The sequence below is a fragment of the Asterias rubens genome, unplaced genomic scaffold (genome assembly GCF_902459465.1).
Source record: "Asterias rubens unplaced genomic scaffold, eAstRub1.3, whole genome shotgun sequence".
In the NCBI taxonomy this organism is placed as follows: domain Eukaryota; kingdom Metazoa; phylum Echinodermata; class Asteroidea; order Forcipulatida; family Asteriidae; genus Asterias; species Asterias rubens.
This window is the reverse complement of record NW_022985697.1, coordinates 484,086-509,103: the sequence shown is the minus strand read 5'-3', so window position 1 is coordinate 509,103 and position 25,018 is coordinate 484,086. Positions and strand designations below refer to the sequence as shown.

Sequence of the window (25,018 nt, the reverse complement as noted above, 5' to 3'; positions counted from 1 at the left end):
TTAAAGACTTATGGATGTGTTGTAAACTGTGGATTCCTTGTAGTGGTTACTGATTTCTGTTTTCACCTTGTAAGTTGTTTGTCGGCAGTGGTGGTGACTCGGTTAACTTAAAAACCCGAGTCACTTGTTCTAACCAGCAAAAGTTATTGGGGAACCACTTTGACTAATCAGGACACTCTGCGGTAAAGAGCCATTTGGGTTTACTGGTTTATTGAGTTATAGTCAAGTTCTTGATGGACTTGAATCAATGATGGGGTCAGGTGCCTTTTCATGTGATTGCCATGTTACAGTATGCCTCGTCCAAATAGACACATGTAATCCTGTGTGTGTGGTGCGTAGAAGGGGGATGGATGGGTACCTCCATGTATTCCAGGGCTTGAATTTAACTGGACCCGCCGAGGCCAGTGGATTTTAGCGTCAGGCCTTGAGGACCATTTTCTAAACTAGGCTTATATGCTTCAGCTCAAGCTTGACTAGACATGATGAAGTGACCCACTTTTACAGTGATTCTTCCTGGTAACCCTGGGAAGGTGACAGAGGGATAGTCTTGGTGTGAAAACACGATCAGGGGATGAACAAATATATCCATAACTGAGTTAGTGAACATAAATAAAGAAGTACATTTAGGTACCTGGGAGAAGCAGAGTAGAGAGTAAAGACAAGGTCCCTGAGTGATGTACAGTAATACATTGTAGCATCCTTAATCTCTTGCTCAAATTTGTAAATTGAAATGGTTTGGTCAAATTGGGTCAATAAGAAGTCCTGTAATTGACGGAGATCTATGGTGAGCGACTAGGGAGTCTGTCTGCATCGTGATCAAGCCAATCAACATAATTTGTGTTTCGATTACATTACTAATGATATGAATGTATTGGGTACATACATGGCCTGCATTTGTATTAGTACTGCTCCTCTCTCAGAAGTGCATCATGGCTGCATGGTTTTCTTAATGTGTACCTATTTCTTAGAAGACATTTGGATAAATCCGAATTCTCTTCTGTTATCAGCTTTTAGTGGCTAGGCAATATTAGGGTATATTTTAATGACATGGCAAAACACCAGAATTGTTAAACATGTCATGGTCATAAAAATTCATGATAACCTATTTTGATGAGATGATCAGAAATACTTTTACAAAAAGCTTGCAAGCCATATGGAAGGATTGAGTAATATTTGATAAATCAATGGTAGGGTTGCTGTGGAATGAAAACAAAACCACACTTTGGATAAGTTCCTTGAAAAATAGAGAATTAGGATGACTCCCTAAAAGCAAAGGTGAACCGAATAACACACTAGTGATAAGATAACTTCCTTACTAAACTTCACTTAACAAATTGAAAATGAACTTCCCATAACAACTTCCCATAACAAATTGCAAGTGGACTTCCCTCATCAATATCCCTAAAGCCAAACTTCCTTTATGAACTTACCTCAAACAAATTTAAAATAAAATTTCAACAACAAGCTTCCCTTTAAAATAATGAAAATGTTTCCCTGTGCAACTTCCCTTAATACAAAAATGGGGGAAAAACAACTTTCCTTTGCAACTTCCCACTACCTTGGATTAATTGAAAACGCATTTTTCCCATTACAACTTCCGGTAAGCAAATTGGAAACGAATAAATGAGAGGGTTGTAATTTGCTAGTATGAGAGAAAACATCAATGTCATTTGTGATATTGCGGATCAATATGAACCAAAGTCAGCCATGTGTTGCTTCATGGTTCTGTAGATCAACTCTATCAACTGATGTATGACCTGCAAATAAAACGTAAAGCATGAATGAAATAGTTGCGTTTTGTCACGGATCATTGAGGAAAGATATATTCAGGTTTTATGAAAGAAGGTCATGCTTTACTGATACCAGTAACATTTTGTTTTCCCTTTCAGAAATATTAATTAGTTCTTTTATGTGGTTACACCAATTTGATGATGTATTCCAATTATTTTACTCTATAGTTAATTGGTCTTGATAAATTACTTTATGAGCCCTACATGCATAAGACATAACATGTGGTTAACCATGCCTAATATATAGCAGAGGGTGCCCTCTCCCCCATCTAAAAAATAAGAGAATAACAACAACAGCGTTAAATAAATATAATACTGATCCTTTAAAGAAATCCTGAGATTACCAGGACACAATGACATTACACAAAAGGGAGAGGGGGTCAGCATGCCACATATCATGTACCAAATGGAAAAAAGATGCCTCAAGTTGGATTTGAACCCATGGCCGTCTGTATTTTAGAGCAGATAATCATTTCTTCAGAGGTAATAATTCAGCAGATTCATTATTGATTAGCAACCTTTTAGGGCCATCTGAAATGTTCCATATTTTCACGATTACACAAAAATAATGGAGGGGGGAGGGTAGTCACTATGTAAGACTTTAACATGTGTGTGTAAAATATAGATATTTACATAATTTGCATAAATTTTGATATTTTGTTGTACGACCTATAAAATGTTGCAATGTACCGGATGGTCCCTCCTTGTCCAACACACATTTTAAACTTGTGTACAAGATGAAACATAGACAGTGTTTTTTTAATTGTTTTTTTTTATGCAAGTCGCCAGACACACAAGGTCTGAAGGCCACTTTAAGGTGTGGGCTACAATTATTTTTTTCCAGAGGCCGTTGCCGCCTACTCCTAGGGCTGAAACAGGGTTACCTCTTTTACAGTCCATATGGATGTAGGCTTGGGTATCATCAGTCCGAAGCCTGCATTTTATGTAGCAAGTGTCACGACCGGGATTCCAACCCACACTCTGCTGATCAAACAGCAGAGCTTGAATCCGGTGCTCTTAACCGCTCCGCCATGACACGTTTCAATGTCTAATTGTTCTCTTCTTTGTTTCTTCCTGATTTCAGAGTGGTTGTAGTATCGAGGACCTGTCTAGCAAGTACAGTGCCTACGAGTCTCAACATCACCATCTACTGAGCTGTCTGGAGAAAACAACAGTAAGTTACCCAAATCTTGTATAATTACCTCTTCTTTGTTTGACAATTTTTGTACAGTTTCTTGTAAGTTAATAGTTTGTATTGCAGAGGTGAATTAGGCACATGCTGAGAGGATAATGGGGGGTACATTATCTCTCGGAGCTGTCATCGTTGAGGCAACAAAATACATCTTGGTTTTTTTTTCTTTTTCTAAATTCCCTGTGGATTTTCTAATCCATACATATAGTATTCCTCGGGGCGAAGTTGTTTGAAGACACTGAAGCAATTTCAGGGTTTTGAGGTGGGTGTGAAAAGCCCCCATGAGGCAGAGGGAAACTTGCTTGACCAATCTACCTCTTGGCTTTGTTCCAAAGTCAGATTTACGTCTAGGGACCATATAAAAGGTGTGGAGAGTGTATACCTATCTGATATGTGTGTATAGCTTACGTCGGGTGGCATTTTGAGTGGTGTCGGAGGTGGAGCTGTTTATGGGCTCTTCATCTTTGTAACCCCCCTCTCCCCCACCCAAAAATCCCCCTTACCTGCAGGCTGTATACCTTTAAGCTGTGATGAATACAATGTAAGACATAGCACCTTAGAACTGTAGCACTTCATACAGCACTCTTTGCTTATGGGTTCAGTGATGTTTGTTTTTTTGCAAGATGCGATGGATGGACGATACTACTTGCATACAGTAGGCATGCGCAAAAGCACAAATTTTTGTTAACCCATACGTTCTGCTCTCTTAAACAACTGTAAATAGTACTGTGCCAATGAAATTAAGCTGTGTTTGTAATTGTAACATGGGAAGCGCTCAATGTACTTTTAAGATTAAAAAAACCATTATTTATTCAAAGTGTGGTCATCCTTGATAAACCATCATCATGCCAGTGTCCCAATTTTGTAGAGCTTCTAAATATTGCACATAAATTTCTGCTTAGCAAAAGTAAAAAGGATACCAATCACAGATTGCACATGTCACATGCTATTTTGGCTAGTAACTTAAAGCTGGTAAGCATCATTGTATTGTGCTTATAGATATTTGTTGTGCTTAAGCAGTTTAAACAAATTCAGCCCAGAGCTTTAGGTTCCTTAAAAACAGCATCAAATCCCACCCCATGGATTATACAAACAATAAATCCATATTATTGTAAAGAAAACAAGCACAAACCCTTCTGTTGCTTACCTACAAACTAGGCTCATTCAAGATCAAAATTGTTCCTCTTTCTGAGAGATGTGATGAAAATGCTTGAGCAAGAGCGGACGCGCCTCTGTATCGGTACACTGGGAACGATTTCATTCAACAGATATGGTGCACACCGAATTCTAAAATAGAGTAGCAAATGAGGGTTTTTGAGTAGCAACTGACATGTGTACGCAGCATTTTGCTCTGCTATACAAGGGAAATTGCTCACTGGTACAAGATATTTTTTTACACTGAATCAATTCATATGTGAAGTCCAGAGAGGTGTCAAAATGAAGCACAACTATTAAATGAAAAACGAAGATATGAGCCGCACAACAGTATCTCGCCAACGATAAAGGAAGCAAACAAAACAACAACAAAAAGAGAAGAAAATATGGACAAACATTGTTCATCATAAATCATGAAGGGGGAGTTGATTTCCTCTAATTATAAGAATCGAAACATCTTTACAAATTGCTCTCTATGTGAACTTGCCGCATCAGCGCCAGGAATTGGCCGGCCGCCGCGAGACTGTATAAAAGCAAAAGTTGAGATCAGCCGCGTATACAACTTCCTGCACAGCTGAATTGTGTAATGAATATAAGATGATTGGCTACATTCAGATGCTGTCACATTAATGTTGGATCAGCCGTGGATGCATACCCCCTTGTTTGGTCGGGGGAAAATTAAATATAGTGTGACCACTGGCTGTAATTGCGGCGTAATCAATTCAACAACAACAAAGGTATAATGTATTGACAGCCTTCTGTAGAGGAATTCTTCCAATTTGAATGAAGACACCGTCCAGACGCCCAGCTGTAATGGAATAACAGTCCTTCAGTCTACTTTATTTAAAGGAACGGTACATCAAGGGGATTGAGAATCCACAGGATTTAAGACGCTTTAACCTTTGAAAGTACAGTGTAGAGGTTTGTCGGCGGCATGATGAATAATTCTGATGCATGTTTCCAGAATCTGTTTCTTTTTTTTCTGGAGGGGGGTGGGGTGGCTGCGGGGGAAATGACCCACGTAGCCCGGTGTAACACATGTAAGAAATATACCTCTGTGAGCTATTTTTTTATTTCTGATGCAAATAGCACAAAAGCTGTTATGTTATTTAACATGTTTTTGAATAGCTAGCTCATGTGTGACCATTCTGCCTGCCATTGCAGTCAGAGTGTACACCAGATGCGCAATACAAGTCAACAACAGTTTTCCCAACAAATAGTATATTTGCATTGTTTCATTCTTAAAGCAATGAAACATTGCTAGTGCTCGCTGGCCTGAAGAAACCATAGAGGTGCACTGTAGCGATGAAGCCATTTGCAGTTGGTTCCAGGGACATGGTTTTATCAAAACCAAGGAACCCTCCCAAGTGCCAGGCCTTGTGTAAAACCCTAGGCCTGAAAACGCCTGTATAAAATACGTTGACGACCTTAGTTTAGATTTGTGAGGAAAAGCAGAAAGTGAAGCTTTATGTTAATGTCTAGTGTTCTTTATTAGTCGTTACTGAATCATTCCCTGTGCATTCAGGACACATTACAGAGCTACTGAAGCAACAATGAGCAGGCTACTCAACTTTCCACTCATGGTTAAGGGTGACAAGAAGAAATATTGCAGTACCCTTGTCCGCAGGTTTCCTCCCAGGCTTCTGAGTTATAGTGATGAAAGAAAGTAATAATAATATCTAATTATTATAATCTTCTAAAAGCATTTAGCTTTAAAGGCACTGGACATGTTTGGTGATTGTCAAAGACCAGTATTCTCACTTGTATCCCAACATATTAATAACAATTCTGTGAAATTTGTGCGTTTTCAGATGCCTAAAAAATGCTTCAGGCCTGAATTCTTTTGAGTGAGAAATTACCTCTTTCTCAAAAACTGGGTTACTTCAGAGGGAGCCAGTTCCCCCAAAACATTTTATAAATCAACAGCTCTCCATTGCTCGTTACCAAGTAAAATTTTATGCGAACAATAGTTATTTTGAGTAACCAATAGTGTCCAGGACCTTTAACAAAGAAGCTATATAGATATTTGTTGTTGTCAATGTCTCATTGGTTGCCTTAATAAGAGACGGTGTGACTCAATCAGTTTGTGCACCTTAGTAACCCACTAGTGAGAAGTAATACCGAGGCAGACTGTGTCCTCTCACTTGGCCAACACCTTCCTCTTGAATCTCATTGTGTTTGTTTGTCTTAGTCATGGATGTTCGCATTGGGGACTTGTTGAATGCTAGGCAGCTAGTTTTGTTCTTGTCCCGTCTTTATCTCTACCTGAACATTCTTCATTTCGCTGTGTGTTGAATATTGACACCATTGATCAGTTGATGCATATTTTAGCACATCACACAAGGATTGCCACTGAAACCATGAAATCTTCTTATTGGGGTGCATGAATTCATTTTAAAATGATGTATTTTTTGCTTAAAAGTCTACGGGAAACTGTTGAAAGGGCACCGAGTCTAAGACAACAGAGGCTGCAAACCAGGGATGCGTTGCCTCCATGTAGTTCCATGCATGTTATTGTCAGAAGGGATCTCTCCGTCTTAGAAAGTGATTTGCCTGAAGTGTTCCTACAGTTCTAGAAAGGTGCCACTTTGTATGCATGGTATTAGGAGATGCTAGATTTCACCTCTGGATGGGAACCATGAATTCATGGAAATCAAACAACATGCAGGAGTAGAATCCATTTTGCAATGCTTTTAATATTTTGTAAAGTACAGGATTAGAATTAGAGCGTTTCCGATCAGATGTAAGTTCTATAAATATTTGTGAAACTTCAAAGTTTTGATGAAATCCATTTATGGTGGAGCAGAGGGGATTACTTTTGAACATTAAGACGACATCTACGAGATGAAAACCCTGGAGATAAACAGATTGGACTTAAATTGATTTAATTTGGGCAGTTCATCTCTGGCATTTATCAGATTTGTGCAGTCTGTATTTTGTTTGAGATGCTCGGGGTTACTCCGAACACACAATCCAACCTGTGATCTTAAAGATGGGTTGAGAGAGAGAGAGAGAGAGAGAGAGAGAGAGAGAGTAAGAAAGAGGCATGTTGCAGCAAGCCAAGTGTTGTATAGCGTATACCCTGGGGGCTGGGAATGTGTTGAATCTAACGAGATCACTTGCTGGTCATATTGCAATTCTGCCAGACTGGTTTAACTCGAGGAGACTTTGTGAAGATGCATATGGTGTCGGAACATCAGTAAGGTGTACTCAAGCAGTCCGTAGGGACAGCTGAGAAAAAGGACAAGATTGGGTTTTTTCTTAGGGGGGGGGGGGGGGGGGGCGGAGGTGGGCTTAAATCTTAATTCATCTTTAATTTATATTGAAACACTCTGCAGAGAGCTAACACTAACAGGTGCGCTGTGTTGATTTTTATCAATACCTCTTTCAAAAAAACATCTCACTAAATAACATGTGACAGCATTTCCTGGACAAGACAAGTTCTGAAAAGAACATAATCTACCTATAGGAAGAAACTATAAATAAATAGTAAATTCGCGAGTACAACCATGTGTAAATCTCGAGTGTGAGTGTTGGCTCTGAGAAGAGCCGGTTTGGTCTCGTTGTTCGAACAGACTCTGCTCGTCTTCATGAGAATGCTGGACTGCTGGTACTTGTTGAGCTTAATCTACCTAGCAAGTAGATATATACATGGTGTTCACCGCAAACCTATACATCAACCCATTCTGGATCGCACAACTTCAACTGCCTTAGATTTATGTTGCTGTTTTTGTTGGCGTACAATTTTTTTTAATTTAATCTCATAATGTGACAATTGACTATTAAATAGTCAATTAAAAAAAAAAAAAATTCTCTTTAGGGACATATTTCTCCATGTTATACACAAGATGGTAGACTTCATCAAATTTGATTGAGCTGCTGAGATGTGGGTTCTCTCAGATAATATAGCTTGAAATTGGTTCCTTACTCTATAGAAACTAGTCAGCATTGTTTTCATGTTTAGCTCCGTGAAAACACGCCTTCACTGTCTTTGTTGTTTAATTGGAAGTTGTATGTTTTCAAAATCAACTCCAACCTGCGTTTATTTCCGTATGCCTTTAAAAAATTAATTCAATCTCTTTTTAAACCTGCACAGTAAACCTTCAAGAGTAAATCCAGAAAGTTATGCGTATGCACTTGACAAATTACCCTGCTATGTCCTTTTCCCAAAGGAAATCATAATTTGTAACTCCAAAGTGAAGCATCGTCAGCAACTTCCATCCGACACTTTTAAAATCTATTTTATAGTGAGTGTACTTTGAACTGTTTTGCCGCAATAATTGTGTACATTAAGAAAATAAATTGTGCACTTAACTTGTAAAAGTAAATTTGATAACTCATTCAGCGTAAAGAGTGCAGGCTTACACTGGTAAACAAAAAATCTATTTTGAAATTGCGTTATATTCAATGCTAAAAACAGAAGCTACGTTTAGTGATGCCAAACAAGAACTCGTATCTCATACCCTGTGTCAAATTATCGCTGAATGTACGTGGTTGTACATACCCAAGCCATTGCCAAGCCATTGTACTATCATGTACTACGCCCCCATGTAGTGATCAGGTTTATGTGGTACAAGGTTTGCTAGACACCCAGATTTTTTTAAAGCAAAAGTGACATCATTAGTTGGGAGTGCTAGTCGTTTCAGTTGCCTCTATCAACATGAAACTTGCTGTCTTGTTCTGCATTTTATTTGTAAGTATTAACAGAAAGACATTTAAAACGGAAACAAAAAAGAAATGTAACATACACAGAGTTAAATTAGGTATGTTAAATGTGAAGGGAAAAAGGTCTATGTGTATTACAGAGCAAAACAAACGGCATTATTTCTTTTTTCTTTTATAGATTTCTTAAACAGAAAGGTGAGAATCCTGGGATCAAGTGTCACCAAAAAATAATAATTTAGTATAAAAAAAACCTTTCAGAATTAATTTTGTTTTCCCCCAAATGTTGTTCTCCCTAATTTTCTTTTACTAATTCCACCCATTCCAATCTTTGATTTTAAATTTTGTTTCCTGTTTTTTTTTGTGTGTGAAATAGAAATATGTAAACATTTTACTCGGTATGGATTTGAACCCACAAACCAGGCTATTCTAGAGCAGATGTCTTACCACTAGACCACTGATATTTCCAAGTATCTAGAGGCAGTTTGAATCCTCTACCAATGGGTATCACAGCAATTTTAAGATGTCAAATTTGCTTGCGGGTATTTTGTTCTTTTATTTTGGCTATACCCATAGGAAAATAGCATTTTATCCTCAATGTAAGTTAAGGAGATTTTTTAATGAAAAGTAGTGTGATCTTCGGTCTGAAGTTTTTTTTTTTTTTTTTTAGATGACATTCACAAAGATGAGAAAGGTAGCTAAAAATACAGTGAACTTGTCTAGTAACATCTGACTCCAAGCTTAAAATAGACAACGTGTAGCCTTTTTGAATCAAGCATTAACAGAATCTTTTAAAAGGCATCTCTGAAGTGGCGCTAGGCAGAGACTTTCACATCCATCCATAATACTCAACAAGTTCAAATCCCTAAAGGTCTTTTAAAGTTCAAACCAAGATGAAGAAGACAGTAGAGGTGGGGAGGAGGGGAAAAAACACCTCAGAATATTGGTCTGAATTGCTTTAAATGAATCGTAAAAGACTCCGTAATCCCAATAAGTAGGTGATTGGTGGGCAGTTAAAAATCACCAGGGCATCTGTTAAACATGTTGCATAATTCTGTCATTTGGACAAAGAGTGCAGCATTAATCAGTTGTAATTGAAAAATGAATAATACATAGCCTGCAAAGTTAATGAGGCTGAACCGTATTGCCGCTGTGTACAAACCTGTGACTCATGGGAGCCTGCAACCCAGTTTGACGTCATTATCACCAAGGCAACTACCATGGAATATTAAGTTGCTCTCCGTCTGTTCTTTTCTTGCAGGCGGCCACCCAGGCTACATTTGCTTTTCTTTTTCCTTTTTTTTTTTTTTCTCGTCGAATCCCGGCTCAAAAAAAAAAGGTGATCTAATTCCTGCCATATTTTACTCCCCGATGAAAGACCTGATTTGAGGGTTTTTCTGTTTTTGATTTGAACGCTTTTATCATCAAGTGGTGAACCTTTTCTAAATGATTATGTTTCTGTAGAGGTGTGGAGATCCCTTGGACATCAAACCATATGTTACCAATGCATCAGGTTGATATTAAAATAACTGAATTACATTATCAGGAAGCATACAACTCTGCCATCACACATGTACAGTAGAAACACATACTTGTTGCTATTACTAGATATATTTATTATGTCCCTTCTCTTTTGTTTCTTATACATGTGGAGTGGTTGGTCCTTAGGCAGATTCAAAAACAGTATCACAGGGTACTCTTTTATTTGAAATATTTCTCCCTGACAAAAAAAAGAGACAGCTTAATATTTTATATCAGATTTGTTCACCTGAAGGAGAATTGGTTGAATCCTGGGTTTTTTTCACTGGACTCGGGGAAAGTGCTGAGTACACAGTGCTTAACACACATAAGTGTTAGGGTAAAACACAAATGATATTCTTTATCCCGGATGCAAATTTACCATCTATTTACCCCTGTTAAGTTTAAAGACACTGAACACTATTAATAATTGTCAAGGACCATTCTTCTCTTCTCAACATATGCAGAAAATAACAAACCTGTAAAAATTTGAGCTCAATTGGTCGTCAAGTTGCGAGATAATAATGAAAGAAAAAACAACCTTGTCACACGAAGTTGTTTGATTTCAGATGCTAGATTTTGAGAGCTCAAAACATAATTCTGAGGTCTCAAGATCAAATTTGTGAAAATTGCTTCTTTCTCAAAAACTACGTTACTTCAGAGGGAGCTGTTTCTCATAATGTTTTTTTACTATCAACCTCTCCCCATTACTCATAACCAAGTAAGTTTGTATATGCTTATAATTATTTTGAGTAATTACCAATAGTGTCCACGGCTGTTAAACCACATCCATGGAGGGGTAATTTTTTGTATTGAATTAAAACTACAGCCTTATTAATTTTGATTGATTTGAGATACGGCCGACTGCATGGAATAATTTATCATAACATACTGTCAGAATTTCGTATAATGGCATGGGTTTAATACCACCGATTGGCAATAAAGAGCACCCTCCAAAACAGTTTACCATGTTATGTCTGTGCTGGGGTGGATTTCACAAAGAGTTAAGACTAAGTCTAATTTCAAGTTAGGACGAGTTAACTTAGGACTAGCCATTAGTTTCGTATGTCTCTGGAACAAATCTATGAATGTTCACAATATTAGTTCATTTGTTATGCTGATACATCTCTCAGAAATTATATACTTGAATGGAAATAGTGGATTCTCCAAGCGCTTTCAATAAATAATGTAGCAGCGGCAGCAGTAATATAATATGTCAAGAGGTGAGGCATGTGGAGAGTGCATTATGGAGTATGTAATTTATTCCTAATCATGGTCTTCATTATTCAACATGTATCAGAAACGTCCCTACACAATGCATTGTGCATTGGATACACTGTGTGGGACCACTCAGCAAAATAACAAATAAATCAATTGTTTTCTTTTTAAAAAGTGAATTTTTTGTAATAATCTCGGCCCAACTTATATGCTTACCAGCCAAACTATAATGTCACATGTACAACAATCTGTCACTGGTATCCTGCTCATCTGCTAAGCAAAGTTTTGTGCTTCAGCAGCTTTATGAAATTCGAAACAGAAGTTGTTGATTTGCAACAGTTGCGTGGAAATAAATGCAGTGTGAAATGCTTTCATTTCATCTATAACTAAAATTGCTTCTTCAGGTCAAGCTCCACCTGTTTTTTTTTTAAAACCAGCTGCCCTAAAAAGGGTAGGTTTTAAAAATTAATGACGGAGCTAAATTAGCCTTAGCCATAATTCTTGTGGTTTAAAATAAGGGCTGTCAGCGGGAATTGGTGCTATGCAGATTCTTCTGCTAAGCAACAAATAGCAGGGAACCAGGTCGCCTAAAATGTACATTACAATGTGTTTTAGCTGGTAACCTGTTAATGATAGGATTTTTGTGGTACTTTTCTTGTGCTTTAGTATGAAACTTTTCTTCTAGAAAGAAATACATATATGTGTTTGCTTTTAAAACATCCATCGTTTACCACACAATATTCTTATTTGCCCAATGCGAATTTAAATGGTTGGAAAGCTGTCTCTACTATTTTTTCCCTTTTATTTACACAGCTTTCTGTGAAGTAGATTACTTTCTTGACAATCCTTTCTCTCATCGATTATTGCTCTTCATAAATGCCTCCCTCAGTGGTATTTTAGGACAGACAAAATAAATCCCCCTCCCACGTCCCAATCTATTCTTGGTTTTCCCCAAAACACTTTTGAAATTGTATTTATCCAAAGTAGCGTAGCGCATTGTGTGGCGATGACGATTGTAACAATAGGCTATTCTTCATTGCGGTAATCTCCTTTGGCGCCTTTGTTGAAATTATGTCAGGGATAATTCCATCAAGGGTATGGTAGACCAATATTGATTTGGTTCTCACCTGAACGGGATAAAACTCTCATCGATGCGATAGTTTCTATCATCTGTACAGCAGCAGACTACGCTTTTTTAATGTGGCATATCAAACATTAGGAATGGTGTATTTACTAAAGATAATAATTATAAAGAAATAAAAACATACAGCGCCAATTACGCATAAGAGGTGCTTTACAAAAATTACTGAATAGATAAAAGAAAGACGGATTTGAAGTTATTATTATTTACAAAATAAATAACATCAATAACATATCAATAAACCAACAACACAATGGAAATTAATAGTAAACACAGAGACAAAGCTTAATATATTTTATTATAAAAAAACTGCCAATATATTGAAAATAAAAACACAAACTTGGACCAGTAAGTAAATAAAAAAAAAAAAAAATCAATTTTGTTTGCTTGAAACCCTCCCCCCCCAAGAAGGAAAAAAAAAAAAAAAAAAATTAAGCACCTTTTCTCTGAACGAATTTTGACAGATGATGCTGTTTCAAAAAAAAGATAAAACTTTTTTCTTTACTTCGTTTAGTCCGGGTTTTATTTCAACAACAATATTCCACACTTAAATGATGGGTTGGTGTTTTCGAAAATTAATATCGGTGTTGGTAATGGACAAACTTCAAGCATTAGAGCAATATTCATGCAATATCTGTTCACATGCATGTGGGGTAATCACCTCCATGCCCCTGGACATAGCCTTGGTGCCTTGTGAATTGCTCCAGTAGAAATACAAATAACTTGTACAAAGGTGACGTATCGGAAAAAAAATATCGCCTTGCCCAAGAATGAAGCACCAAGCCTGCGTTGATTTTCAGCGTTGAATAATAAGACACGAATCCATATGGCTGTTCTATCTCTCTGAATAAACATTGTCAACCTTGTAGTAATATTTACCCGGTCAATAGAGTCTTAAGTGGGGATTAGGCTTCCAAGAAACATGGTTCATGTACAGGTCCCAAACCTGCATACAATGGAATAGAAATATAGTCAGAGTACATAATGTGTACATTTAATACTCTATAGGTCTGATGAATCCAGGGGAAATAATGGGAGAATAATGACCCTGGAAATCCCCATAGTTCTTAAACAGATTATGATTGTAGTTGTAAGTATTATCCAAACATGGTTTTGGCAGTTCTAATCATTACACTTCCTGATGGCTTTCCAGTATGCTGGAAACATTTAAAGGGAGGGGGGTGTCTAATGACGGGGATGGACAGTCAAGGATGAGGCGATGTGTAGCCATCCACATCGCGCTTTCCTCGCTCCGTTTCCGAGTTGGATGATGAGAATGTTGCAACACGCTGGCCGTGTACTGTGACAAACAGTGACGGGATGACTTCATTCAGGCAAGCAATCCCACTGTAGATAGAGAGGGGAAGCTAGACCGTGTTCAGCTGGCCGTAATTACAGTCCAGGCTTTAATTTCCTCTAGTCTGTTCCAGTCTCTTTCTTCTTCCTTCATTTTCTCGTGTCTCAAGATGAGGACGGGTGTGACATCGGGTGCAGGCCAGTGGAAAGAAGTTTATTTTTAGCCCTGTGTTTGAAGCACATTTTCAAATTTGCGGAAAATTACTGCCGTCCCTCATTACCATACTGCCTTTAAGGAATTAATGCTGTTTTCACTTGGCTTGATGCAAGACTGTCTTATTGTGAATAGTGTGGGAGTCTGGCAGTGGTTGATGATTAACGATAATAAGAAGTAGCTATAAATAGTGAACTTTGCAGGTACAACCATGTGTAGATCCCTTTAGTGAACTTTGCAGGTACAACCATGTGTAGATCCCTTAAGGAAGAGTGCTGGCTATGAAAGGAGTTGGGCCCAATTTTATGGCTGTTCTTACCATTACCAAGAAACCAAGCTTGCGGAAGCAGGGAATTCTGTGCTTACGAAAATGAAAAGCCAATTGTTCAATTTAGTGCACTCGGATGCAATTTTCTAGTTGTTGTTTTTGTCAAGCCATTTGTTTGTTTCGTGAAATGCTTGTATGTAGAGTGATGTCTTTTTATTAGGTAAACCCAAATTGAACCGAATTAGAGAAATCCCACGAGGGAGCCCCATGTCTGTGTGATGAGAATGTTTGTTGATTTGAATCAGCAGAGAAGACCTGGGACAAGCTCCTGTCATGGCATTCTGAGGCGATCAATACCTTACTAGAAGATAGGTACACAGGGCTACTGGCTACGGTCTTTAAAGTTCACCTGACATTTAAGAGTGGGTTCACATTTGCAAGGCCTTTCAAACCAAGAATCCTGAAAGAAAAAGGTTGTTTGCTGAACACTATTGTACAAGAGGCATTGCCTCTCGTCATGGTCTTGGTGCCTCATGAAATGCTCTTGTACAAATTGTTTCCTGATTGAGGTGCCTCCTACTACAGAAAACCACCTTGCCTATAATGTCATAATGAGTACTACTACAACCATTGCAGGCAATTGCTGAAGATTAGGTGACCTGTTAACTGTGTTCTTATCATAAGCTGCTTTTGTTGACTGTACTCTACCCCCCCCCCCCCTCTTCCTTACTGAAACATCGTACCCACTCTTCCTTGCCATTGGCGACTTAAGTCAACTGCACTCACATACCCCCTCTTCCTTACCATAGGTGACTTCAGTCCACTGCACTCATACCCCCCTCTTCCTAACCATAGGTGGCTTTAGTCAACTGCACTCATACCCCCTCTTCTTTACCATTGGTGACTTTAGTTGACTGAACTCGTACCCACTCTTCCTTAATACCATAGGTGACTTCAGTCCACTGCGCTCATACCCCCTCTTCCTTACCTTTGGTGACTTTAGTTGACTGAATTCGTACCCACTCTTCCTTAATACCATAGGTGACTTCAGTCCACTGGGGTGGATTTCACAAAGAGTTAGGACTAGTCTTATCTCGAGTTAGTACTCGTCCTAATTTAGGACTATCAATGCAATTTGTATATCTCCTAGGACTAGTCCTAGTTAGGACTAGTCCTAACTCTTTGTGAAATCGACCCCTGCGCTCATACCCACTCTTCCTTACCATTGGTGACTTTAGTTGACTGCTGTCATACCCCCTCTTCCTACCTTTCCAAAGGCAACCTTTGTCAACTACACTCATACCCCCTCTTCTTTACCATAGGCAACTTTTTTTGACTACACTCATACCCCATCTTCCTTACCATTGGTGACTCTTTTCGACTGCACTCATACGCCCTCTTCCTTACGGTTGTCTCTGTCAAGACAATTATGTTAAAAAGATGGTTGCGTGGCAGGGAAGTGTTGCTGCTGGTATGAGTTTGGCCAGTCCAGAACATTTTAAAAGAAGTTGTTCGCATTTAGAACGCAGTCAACATGTCAGATACAGACTTGTTCATTGGCCCGGAATTTACAGCCGAAGTTCAGATGACATTTGAAAAAAGTTGACGACCGCACAAACTCTCCAATCTCAAGATCGCAGAACATTAGTGTATGAATGTGGGTCTTCCCCCCGGTTGAGCTTGTTATTCACCATGGACTTATTATGATTAGAGCACTCCCCCCCCCCCTCCCTGCTTCCAATACACCAGTAACACATTTATCAGGCAGGAAATGTTGCCCACGTCTATCGCTACAGCTTACTCCAGGGCTTAATGTACGCACAGTGAGGCTCAGGATTATTGCACCCTAGTGGTTCAACTATATCGGAATCATTTCTACATGAGCAGATATGATTGCGGGAGACGACATCAGTCTAGTTAATTTTCTGTAGGGAGGGAAAGCCCGATGCAGATGCACTGATGGATTTGACTTCATCCAGCACAACGAGTCAAAGATTGAATTTGACCGTGGCTGATGGAACTATCTATAAGGCATTGTAGATTGATTCATTAATGTCCGTAAGGGTTTGGAGGAGTACGTGTCTCGCTAGTCTGTGTTGTACATGTACCTCCTAATACTCTATTTGCAATTGTCACTCTTTGCTATTGTTTTTTGCTTTGCTAATTGGGGAACGTGGTATTGTCAACAACAACAACGAAAACTCAAGATCACGAAGGAGTAAAATAACTTGTTGGTTCAATCTCTTTTCTTTCTCTCAAAAATATGTAAGTATTTGTTGTTAGACCTGGGCTCAAACGCTTGTGAGCACAAAAATTTACTTAGTAAAGCAAACAGTTTGTGATACAGGCAATCAACACAATGTGGGCTTAGTATGTGCGTTTATACACGCAACAAGACACCAATTTGTTTGATTCTTAATATATTTCCTGTTATATTGTGAGGGACAAAAGCTGATTGTCAACTGGTTGTCTACTTCACTTAATTACTTTGCTATTTATCCTCTCAATTTTTTACACCAAATTATTTAGACATAAGCAACTGCCAGTGACCAAATTGTTTGTCGATTCAACCTTGATGCTTACGCATTTGCACACAACAGCATTGACAGGGTGGATGTGTAATCAAAATAAAAAACAAATAAATGAACCTGCGAGCATTTAAAACAATAAGATGGATAACAGAATAAGAGGACTAGAGGTATTTTTAAATTTTGAATTCTGAAGTTTTACTGTGCATGCCTAATATGCATGTAAAGATTGTTTGGGAAGAATTGACACAATCATCTCTGACATTTCGCAGGTTGCTCTCCAAAGAGATCCCCATAATATCAAAACAGAAAATCACTGACTGCCTTTAAAAGCAGTAAATCCCAAATGCAAGATTCCCAAATAGAGTATATGTAACCCCCCCCCCCCCCACCACCGAGTTGGACACACAATATATAAGAAATTGAAGACTTATGGGATGGATTCCGGGAAGCAGCCACAGTTTTGCCCCTGACAGTCCCTCTCTAGTGACCCCTCCCCCCCCCCCTGCAAGAAACGTGACAATGTGACAGCACCACAGATTGAGTGTCAATTGCCATCTGGGGATGTGCTATGAACGTGGCTGAACACAACGACGAGAGATTTACCCGGCCCTGGCGTTCCTTACACGTACATTTAACCCACATGCTATCAGGGTGTCACAGAAAGCTATGGCACAGGATTATATTTCTCCAGCGGGGTAATTTTTATTTCCGACTTTTGTTGATGCTCCATTCCTACATGGATTCATCAGATTTTCTTATGGATATTTAATCCTGGGAAAGTTTTTTTTGTTCTGTGCTCTCATTCCACAGAAGAAAGAGCCTGTTGATGAAATGTTCGTAAATGTATCTGGAAAAAACAAAACAAGTGCAGTATTTTTAGCCCCACTTTCCGAGAAGACGGTGGACATTTATATGAAACCCTAAACTGATGTGGTTCATAATGTGCTTTAGTGGAATCAGGCAGATTTTTTCGGACACCATAGGGCCCAATTTCATTGGCACTCAAAAGAAGCTAAGCACATAACTATTATGCTTACCAGAATAAGGTTACTAGCCAAAGTACCATTCCATACTCCATATCTGTGATTGGTATACTGCTTATTGTAGCCGAGTATAAAAAATTTTAAGCGCAATTTCCCGCTGATGTAGCTCCACGATATTGGACCCAGAGGTACACGCCGTAGTTCAGCAATAACAATATTGCCTTGTGCATAGTTGTCATTGTTTTTTTTCTCCATCTTTTCAAAAAATATAATTAGAAAGCTGTGGAAGGGTCAGAGACAGACGTAATGAATTAGTAGTGAAAACACAATGTCAACATTATTCTAACTGAATGAAGACTGAAACTCTGCAGAATGAATACAGAAACTCTGCAGAGTTAAGACTGACACTCTGCAGCATGAATACAGAAACTCTGCAGAATGAATACTGACACTCTGCAGAATGAATACTGACACTCAGCAGAATGAGCACTAAAAATCTGCAGAATGAAGACTAAAAATCTGCAGAATGAAATCGGTGGCATAAATTAATTCCAAACTATCATGCTATCCTGTTCTCCTCAAGATCTAGCTTACTGTTCATAATGCTCAAGCAATCATCCTGATTGGGGAATTGGGAATAATTTACTGACCTACATAAGCCAAGTGTCAAATCGGTCAAATGCTGCTAATCTCGGCTAGAAGCAGCTTCAAGGGTCGCCAATCCCACAGGCTAAGCTCTCAAAAACAATGTGTTTACTCCCAGGAATTGATCAGCAGGTCACCTGTGGAATATTAGTTATTGATGCTCTTCATATTGATCAGTTAAGCCAAGCGGAAACCTCCATAAAGTTATCATTTCTGCCCAAGTGAACCCCTGCTTGAAAAATTCTTAAGTAGACGACACTGTCAGATGCTCAAGTAGGCACATGTATGCATTGATGTATAGTGGGAGTACACTGCTGCATACCTTAATGTAGTTTATCTAAGCTTGGTCCCATCTAATTATAGGGCCATCTGAGTTCTCTTGAGGCAAACTTGACCCCGAATCGATGATAGTGCTCTAGTCAACAAAGTTTGGTCAAAAAGGCCACCTCGAGTGGCAAAGAATTGCACTTTAGTCATAAAGAGGTGTTTTTGTAACTGAAAGTGTACCCATGATGGAAGCTTTGTACGGTTGTTTTGTTTGATTTCACTATTGTTGGCCTCATATCAGGGCCCCTAGTTGTAGAATAGTAAGCACAGTATTGTGCCTCTAATGTGATGACGTGATGGCGATCAAGCAGTGTAGTGGCAAAGCAAAGCATATGGCATGACACATCGTACTGTCTTTGCCTCCCCTCCACAAACATGATCTAATAAAGAATGAACTAGCTGATGTAGCAGTCATACAAAACTAACCCGATATTTATGAGATGGATTTTTTAATCTCGTCTGGCCTTGTACAGGTGCCAAAGAGTTCAACGCTAGCATTGCCAAAATATGCCGTCCTCGGCAAAACAAGAGATCTTAATGACCTCTGAAATATGATTGGTTCGTATTTAACGCGGTGGCAGCTCTAGCAATCCATCAAAACAGATCGTCCATCGGTTTAGGATCGTCCATAGGTTTAGGTCAAGGACTATTGTTGTGGAGCAGGCTTTCACCAGACTAGACAATTCGATTTGGGAAGATGTTCCGGTGCGCTTGATTTTATTCCACTTTAGAAGCCCTCATCCGTGGGTTAATGGCTACTGTGGCTCTCGTTAAAAACACTTCATTATTTTGGGGGACATTTTTTGGAGGGAGTTGATGTTGTTTTGTGAACAGAAATTTTCATCAGATCAGATCGTGCATGTTGTCAGCAAATTATAAACACATCTGCATTTATAGATATGATTTATTGAACAAAAAACATTCAAATTACAGCAGCCGGAAAAAAAGAAGGAAAAAAGCCTACCCAAATTTATAAAGGTTCAAAGGCTGTAAAAAATATAAAAAATATAAAAAAATTCAAAATGAGGACATCTTTAGTTTAGTACCAATCAAGATATACATTGCTGCTTTCTCCAAAAGAGCATACTGATCAAAACATCGAGTTGAAACCAACGGTTCTTTTCAGAACCAACCTAACTTATTAGAGATAGTCTATACATGGTGTTACCGCAATCCTTTCCATATAGTATTTCCACCATGCAAAGTTTTAAATGCTACAAGATATATATGTATTAACCTGGACAAAGTAAAGTGCGACTTTGACTTAGTCCTTTAGCACATGGCCGCGACCCTTCCGGTTTTGAAGCAAGTGTTCCCAACTCTTTCATTCTCTGATCAAAAACACAAAGCATATAAGCACAAAAGCCAATGGTGTTAAAAAGGGGGGGAAAAATTAAAGAATGCACCTCGGATGTTTTTACTTTTTCAAAAAGTTAGAGTGGATGTTGTAAAGTTTACCACGATAGTTGTTTCAAAAACAACCCTTTAAAGTGATATTTCTGTGGTGCCGCTTTGCTTCATTTCTAATCCCATATTATATGATGCGTGTTTGTTATAACAGGCCTTATGCCTTTAAGATATTTATGCATGGTAAGATCATTAACAACAACTAAACACGTTTCATGAATTAAATTTACTATGTGTCTTTGATGGAATTAAACAATGATGCCACACGCGTAATGACCACCGAAGGCAATTTGCATTTTCTATTGTTGATTGAAATGTGTATAGGCTTTGAATAGGCCAATATATGTACAAATGCCTTTTGAATTGATAAGTTTAACATTTAGGAGTCTTCATGTTAAATGCTTTCACGTTTCATTAATTGACCCAAATAGCATGTGACATTCCCACCCTGGCAGGACGAGCCACAGGTTACCCCCGCAAATACAAACAAAAAAAATACTAAAAAATTGTTGCATGGCAAAGTGAGCTTGCTTCAGGCCATGTATTCAATTATTGGAACAAAGAGAAGCCCAGATCTTCTCTGTGCAGGTTGCCGTGGCAACTGCATGATCCCAGTGAAGACACAGGGGTAAACAATCAGAAAAGAGCAGTTTCCGTAAAGAGAGTGTTAGGAATCTTGGAGGTTTTTTTTTTCCCCTTTTCTTCTTGTTTTCCTTCCCTGTTTTAATAACCCTCTGGAGATTTATAAACAGCATTTCCATAATTTGGTGCAGTGAGGGTTCTACAGGTAGATCAGTCTGGGATACAATCTTTGAGAGGGCAAGGCCATCCTCATTTTGCAAAAGGCATTAATTCCATTTGGGAAATCTTGAAACCGAGGTGCGCCAGCAGACAAGACCAGGGCAGCAGAGGACATTGCCCATGTTGCCCTTTGTGTAAATACAGGCCTGGTAGCTGTGTATAAATGGCTTTGATAAAGGCGATAAACATGAAATAATGTTGTGGAATTGATGCAATGTCTACCAAAGGTCTGTGAATTTCATTGCTTAATATGGTTTCAATGTATTCCGCTAATATTGATCAGTGCGTGTGGTGCAATAAACTCTTTGTATTGTATTGAAAATACTTTTTTTTGTTGGAGATGGATTATAATGCTCCCAATGCGGACTGATAGTCCTCCATGAGAAATCTCAGGCAAATTGTAAGGAACAAAATTATCGAAATTGCAGGACGATGTAAGATAGGGCCATGTAACACGGGACAATCTCCAAGAAGAACAGCCATTCACATTTGAATATATGGCATATATTTCTTTGGGATAAAAAAAAAAGACTTATGTGCTATGAAAGTCTAGCATGCACTGCAGTTGTTTGCCTCCAAGTTGCCTGCAAAAGTTGCCTCGTGTGACAAGACCCTTACCGGAAATAAATGTTTGATTGATTTGATTTGATTTGATTTGATTTGAATTGGCCAGGATGAATATCAAGTCACTTTGGGAGTGCGCGCAAAGTCCCTTATAATGGGAGACTTTTGAGACGCTGGTGGCAGCAGACATAACGGTCCCTTTTTTGCAGCTCTGAGCTAGCACACACATTGCTCAGTATTGCGCGCATATGTCTAAGCACGCGCACTAATGGCGAGAACTGTGAAAAAAGACCGACCAAAGTCTCCCAATGTAGCGAGGATGAGTCTGTTGTGACTGAATGCCACGTATACAGATTCTCCCTTGCACACACAGCCTGCTGAACCATGTGACTTTAAGTCTGACATTACACGATACAATGTTTGATTACTATTTTAATTTGATGATTTTCCCCCCACGCTCGGTAAATGAAAGGAGTCTCTTTTCTACAGGGAGGTTTAATGCGGAATATAATGTGCCAGTAGATGTATTTTATTTTATTGTACACTGGATAGGATGAGGGGTTATTGTATTCCATTGGAATTTACTTATTTATTTTTGTCATTTAAAGTTCCCTTTCCATCTCATTTGTTTATTATTGACATCTGTGTCTCAGTTCTGCTTAATCATGATTTTTCTTTTCCATTTTTTTCTCATGCCTTCCATTTTCTTTATCTACTCTGTCTCTAAACCAGACTTTGATTCTTCTGAATGCTTAGCATAAAGCCATTTACAAGTAAGAATTGAATACTGTCTGTTACAATGACTTGCTTAGTCACAAGTTACAGAGTAATTGAATCTCTGAGAATATGGTTCTATTTCTACCTCCATGGTTATATCAACCTCCAAATGAGCAGACTCTGGTACCAATGTGCCTAATACACCTTCATTCAAAATGGTATTCAGGTGCTCACTGTCTCTTTGGTAACTATGCAAAAGCTTAGGAATCATGTGACACAGCAACTGTCTCACAGTCCAGAAAGTCAAATTTAAGCCTTGACTTTTGACTAAGTCAGTGTACCAGACACTATTTCAATCTAACATGCAAATGGCTTATAATTTTTCCCTCTGACTCCACCAAACTCTCAAATTTGTTCTTGTTTAAACTTTTCTAGTTTAAACTGAGTGATTCAAAGGTTTTCATCACAGCACATTTTAAGGTGGTGCCCCATTTCATGTATACTACAGCACATTATATGTGATGATGGTGCCCTGTTTAAATGCTCCGCCCAAAACAGCTCTGCCTCCCCCCTCAACCCGCCCAACACCAGTTGTCATGATTTTCTAATTAGACCACCTACAATTTGTGTCCCCTTCAATTATCCAAGACCTGGTACAATGGACTGCAGGAGGAGCCAGCAGTACTGAGAACGGACCAGTCAGCAGACTTTACGGTATCTGAAATGACTTCCTAACTCTTTTTTTGCTTGTCGTTCCGCTTCTCACAACAACAAACAAAAAATTCCTCCTGCTACGTGATGCAACCACCCTTCCTTTGCATGTTGTTCCCTTGAGTTGGGTAAACTGCTGTTATAACCAGCACTATTTCTCTAACCATAGACCGTTGCAATGGCTTTCAAGGTTCTTATAATGACAAGCAGTTTTTTAATAAATCAGGGTGACTAGTCAGAGCAAGCTTTCAAGATGAAAGCTTTCATCACAGCCAAAAGAAAGAAAGAAAAAAAAATGCTTCAAATTTACCCAGGATACAAAGTCATTAAAGCTCTGACTGTTAACATAAAGTTATGCGTTACGTTGATTTTTGTTGTTCTTTTTTTGGTTCGTAGTAATTCATTCTCTTTATTTGTTTACTTTTTAAAAACTTTTCTTGGCCAACACGTTGGTGTTAAGTTTTGGTCAGTTGTGCTAAAAAATAAAAAGGTGTGGCAAATTTCTCTGCTTTATTAATTTTCTCAAGAGGGAAAGTTTAAATTCACAATGTCGACAGACAGAGGAAAGGGGAGGAAAGAAAGACTTGAAAGAAGAAAAAAAAGGTTGGAAGGAAAAGTTTATTACTGCTTGCAGATTTCTCTTTGCTTTATAAAGTGCCCACTAATAGCAATAAATTCTAGATGATTTGGGTGCTCTATTAATATTCCCGGTTATCTTTAACAATGATAACATAAAGACTGCTCTACCGGTTTTGCTCCTGTGGTATTTAAGGGGTCAAGGGTCAAGAAATGATGTAATGCATGTACAGTACATAGTTGGGCACAGAACTAGCTGTTTCCCATTTTAATTTGCTAGTCCTTTGTCATTGCCGAAGATGAAGTTGTGTAGATGAAGCCAAAGAAAATAACCCCCCATAAACTCTACCTTGTTGGATTATTTGATCATTTTGTTTGTTGTCGACTATTAGCTGATGTAGTGAGAAAAACAAATTGTGAGATTTAGTATTTGTGTTTAGATCTTCTGTTCTTGTTCCCTTTGGTAAATTGAGTGTGTACTAATTAAATTACCATAAACTCTCTTCCCATGGGAGTAAAAACTGTTATAGAATTTCTTCAAATAAAATTAAGAATTTCAACATTCCGTCAACAATATAGAAACCTTTGGAAAGAAAAGACAAGAGAATATGACTTCAATATTCTTCATTAGTATCTGTTCATAATCACACTTCCACAGCAGTTAAATTAACATTATGACATTTGGTATTTTTCCAGCAGATGCTTTTATAATACAACTGGAAAGATCGTATTCCCTGATCTGTATGTTTAAGTAAAAAAAGCACCATGTGGTTTAATATTAATTTCTGCACATGAAATAAAGCAGAATAATACTGACTTCTAGGAATTTATCGAAAAAAATTCCTCATAACTTAAAATATGCAAGAATAAAATATGGTTTCCAAAATCTAGTTCCAAAATACCAGTGCTAGAATACAGTTCCCTCTTCATCCAAAATATTCCCAACTTTTTTGAATTTTTTGTTTTACTCGTTTCCTGGTGTTTTTTGTTGATCTTTACCCTTTTTCCTATGAGGCAGTGTGTATGCATGTGCGCTAGGGTTTCGTAAAGCAACATTAAAATAAAAAAGGCACTTTTTTATTTCAAGAAACACGCTTTTCTTTCTTGATTTTGCTGATCAGTTTTTGAGTTTCTTTGAGGGGCACGTATGACTTTAATTCTCTTTTATTTTGTTGAAAGGATGTGACTGGATTCCTTGGCTGGGTGAATGGGCATCTGTTTCCTTCCAAACCCGATACTTTGACTTGGCATGAAAAAAAAACATGAAATAATGGCACTGAAAAAAAAACTGCCTTGATCAAT

At 38.3% G+C, this 25,018-nt stretch overlaps 1 protein-coding gene across 1 annotated transcript in view; it reads left to right on the top strand.

Annotated features, from left to right (window-relative positions):
- Positions 1-2,207: 2,207 nt before the first annotated feature.
- The window catches only part of LOC117305712 (potassium voltage-gated channel subfamily D member 3-like), a 34,010-nt gene continuing 11,199 nt past the window's right edge, over positions 2,208-25,018 (top strand). Inside the window, exons 1-3 of the mRNA XM_033790582.1 lie at positions 2,208-2,273; positions 2,875-2,964; positions 23,078-23,143. Of these exons, the coding sequence (XP_033646473.1) occupies positions 2,208-2,273; positions 2,875-2,964; positions 23,078-23,143 (222 nt within the window). The remainder of the gene's footprint in view (positions 2,274-2,874; positions 2,965-23,077; positions 23,144-25,018) is intronic.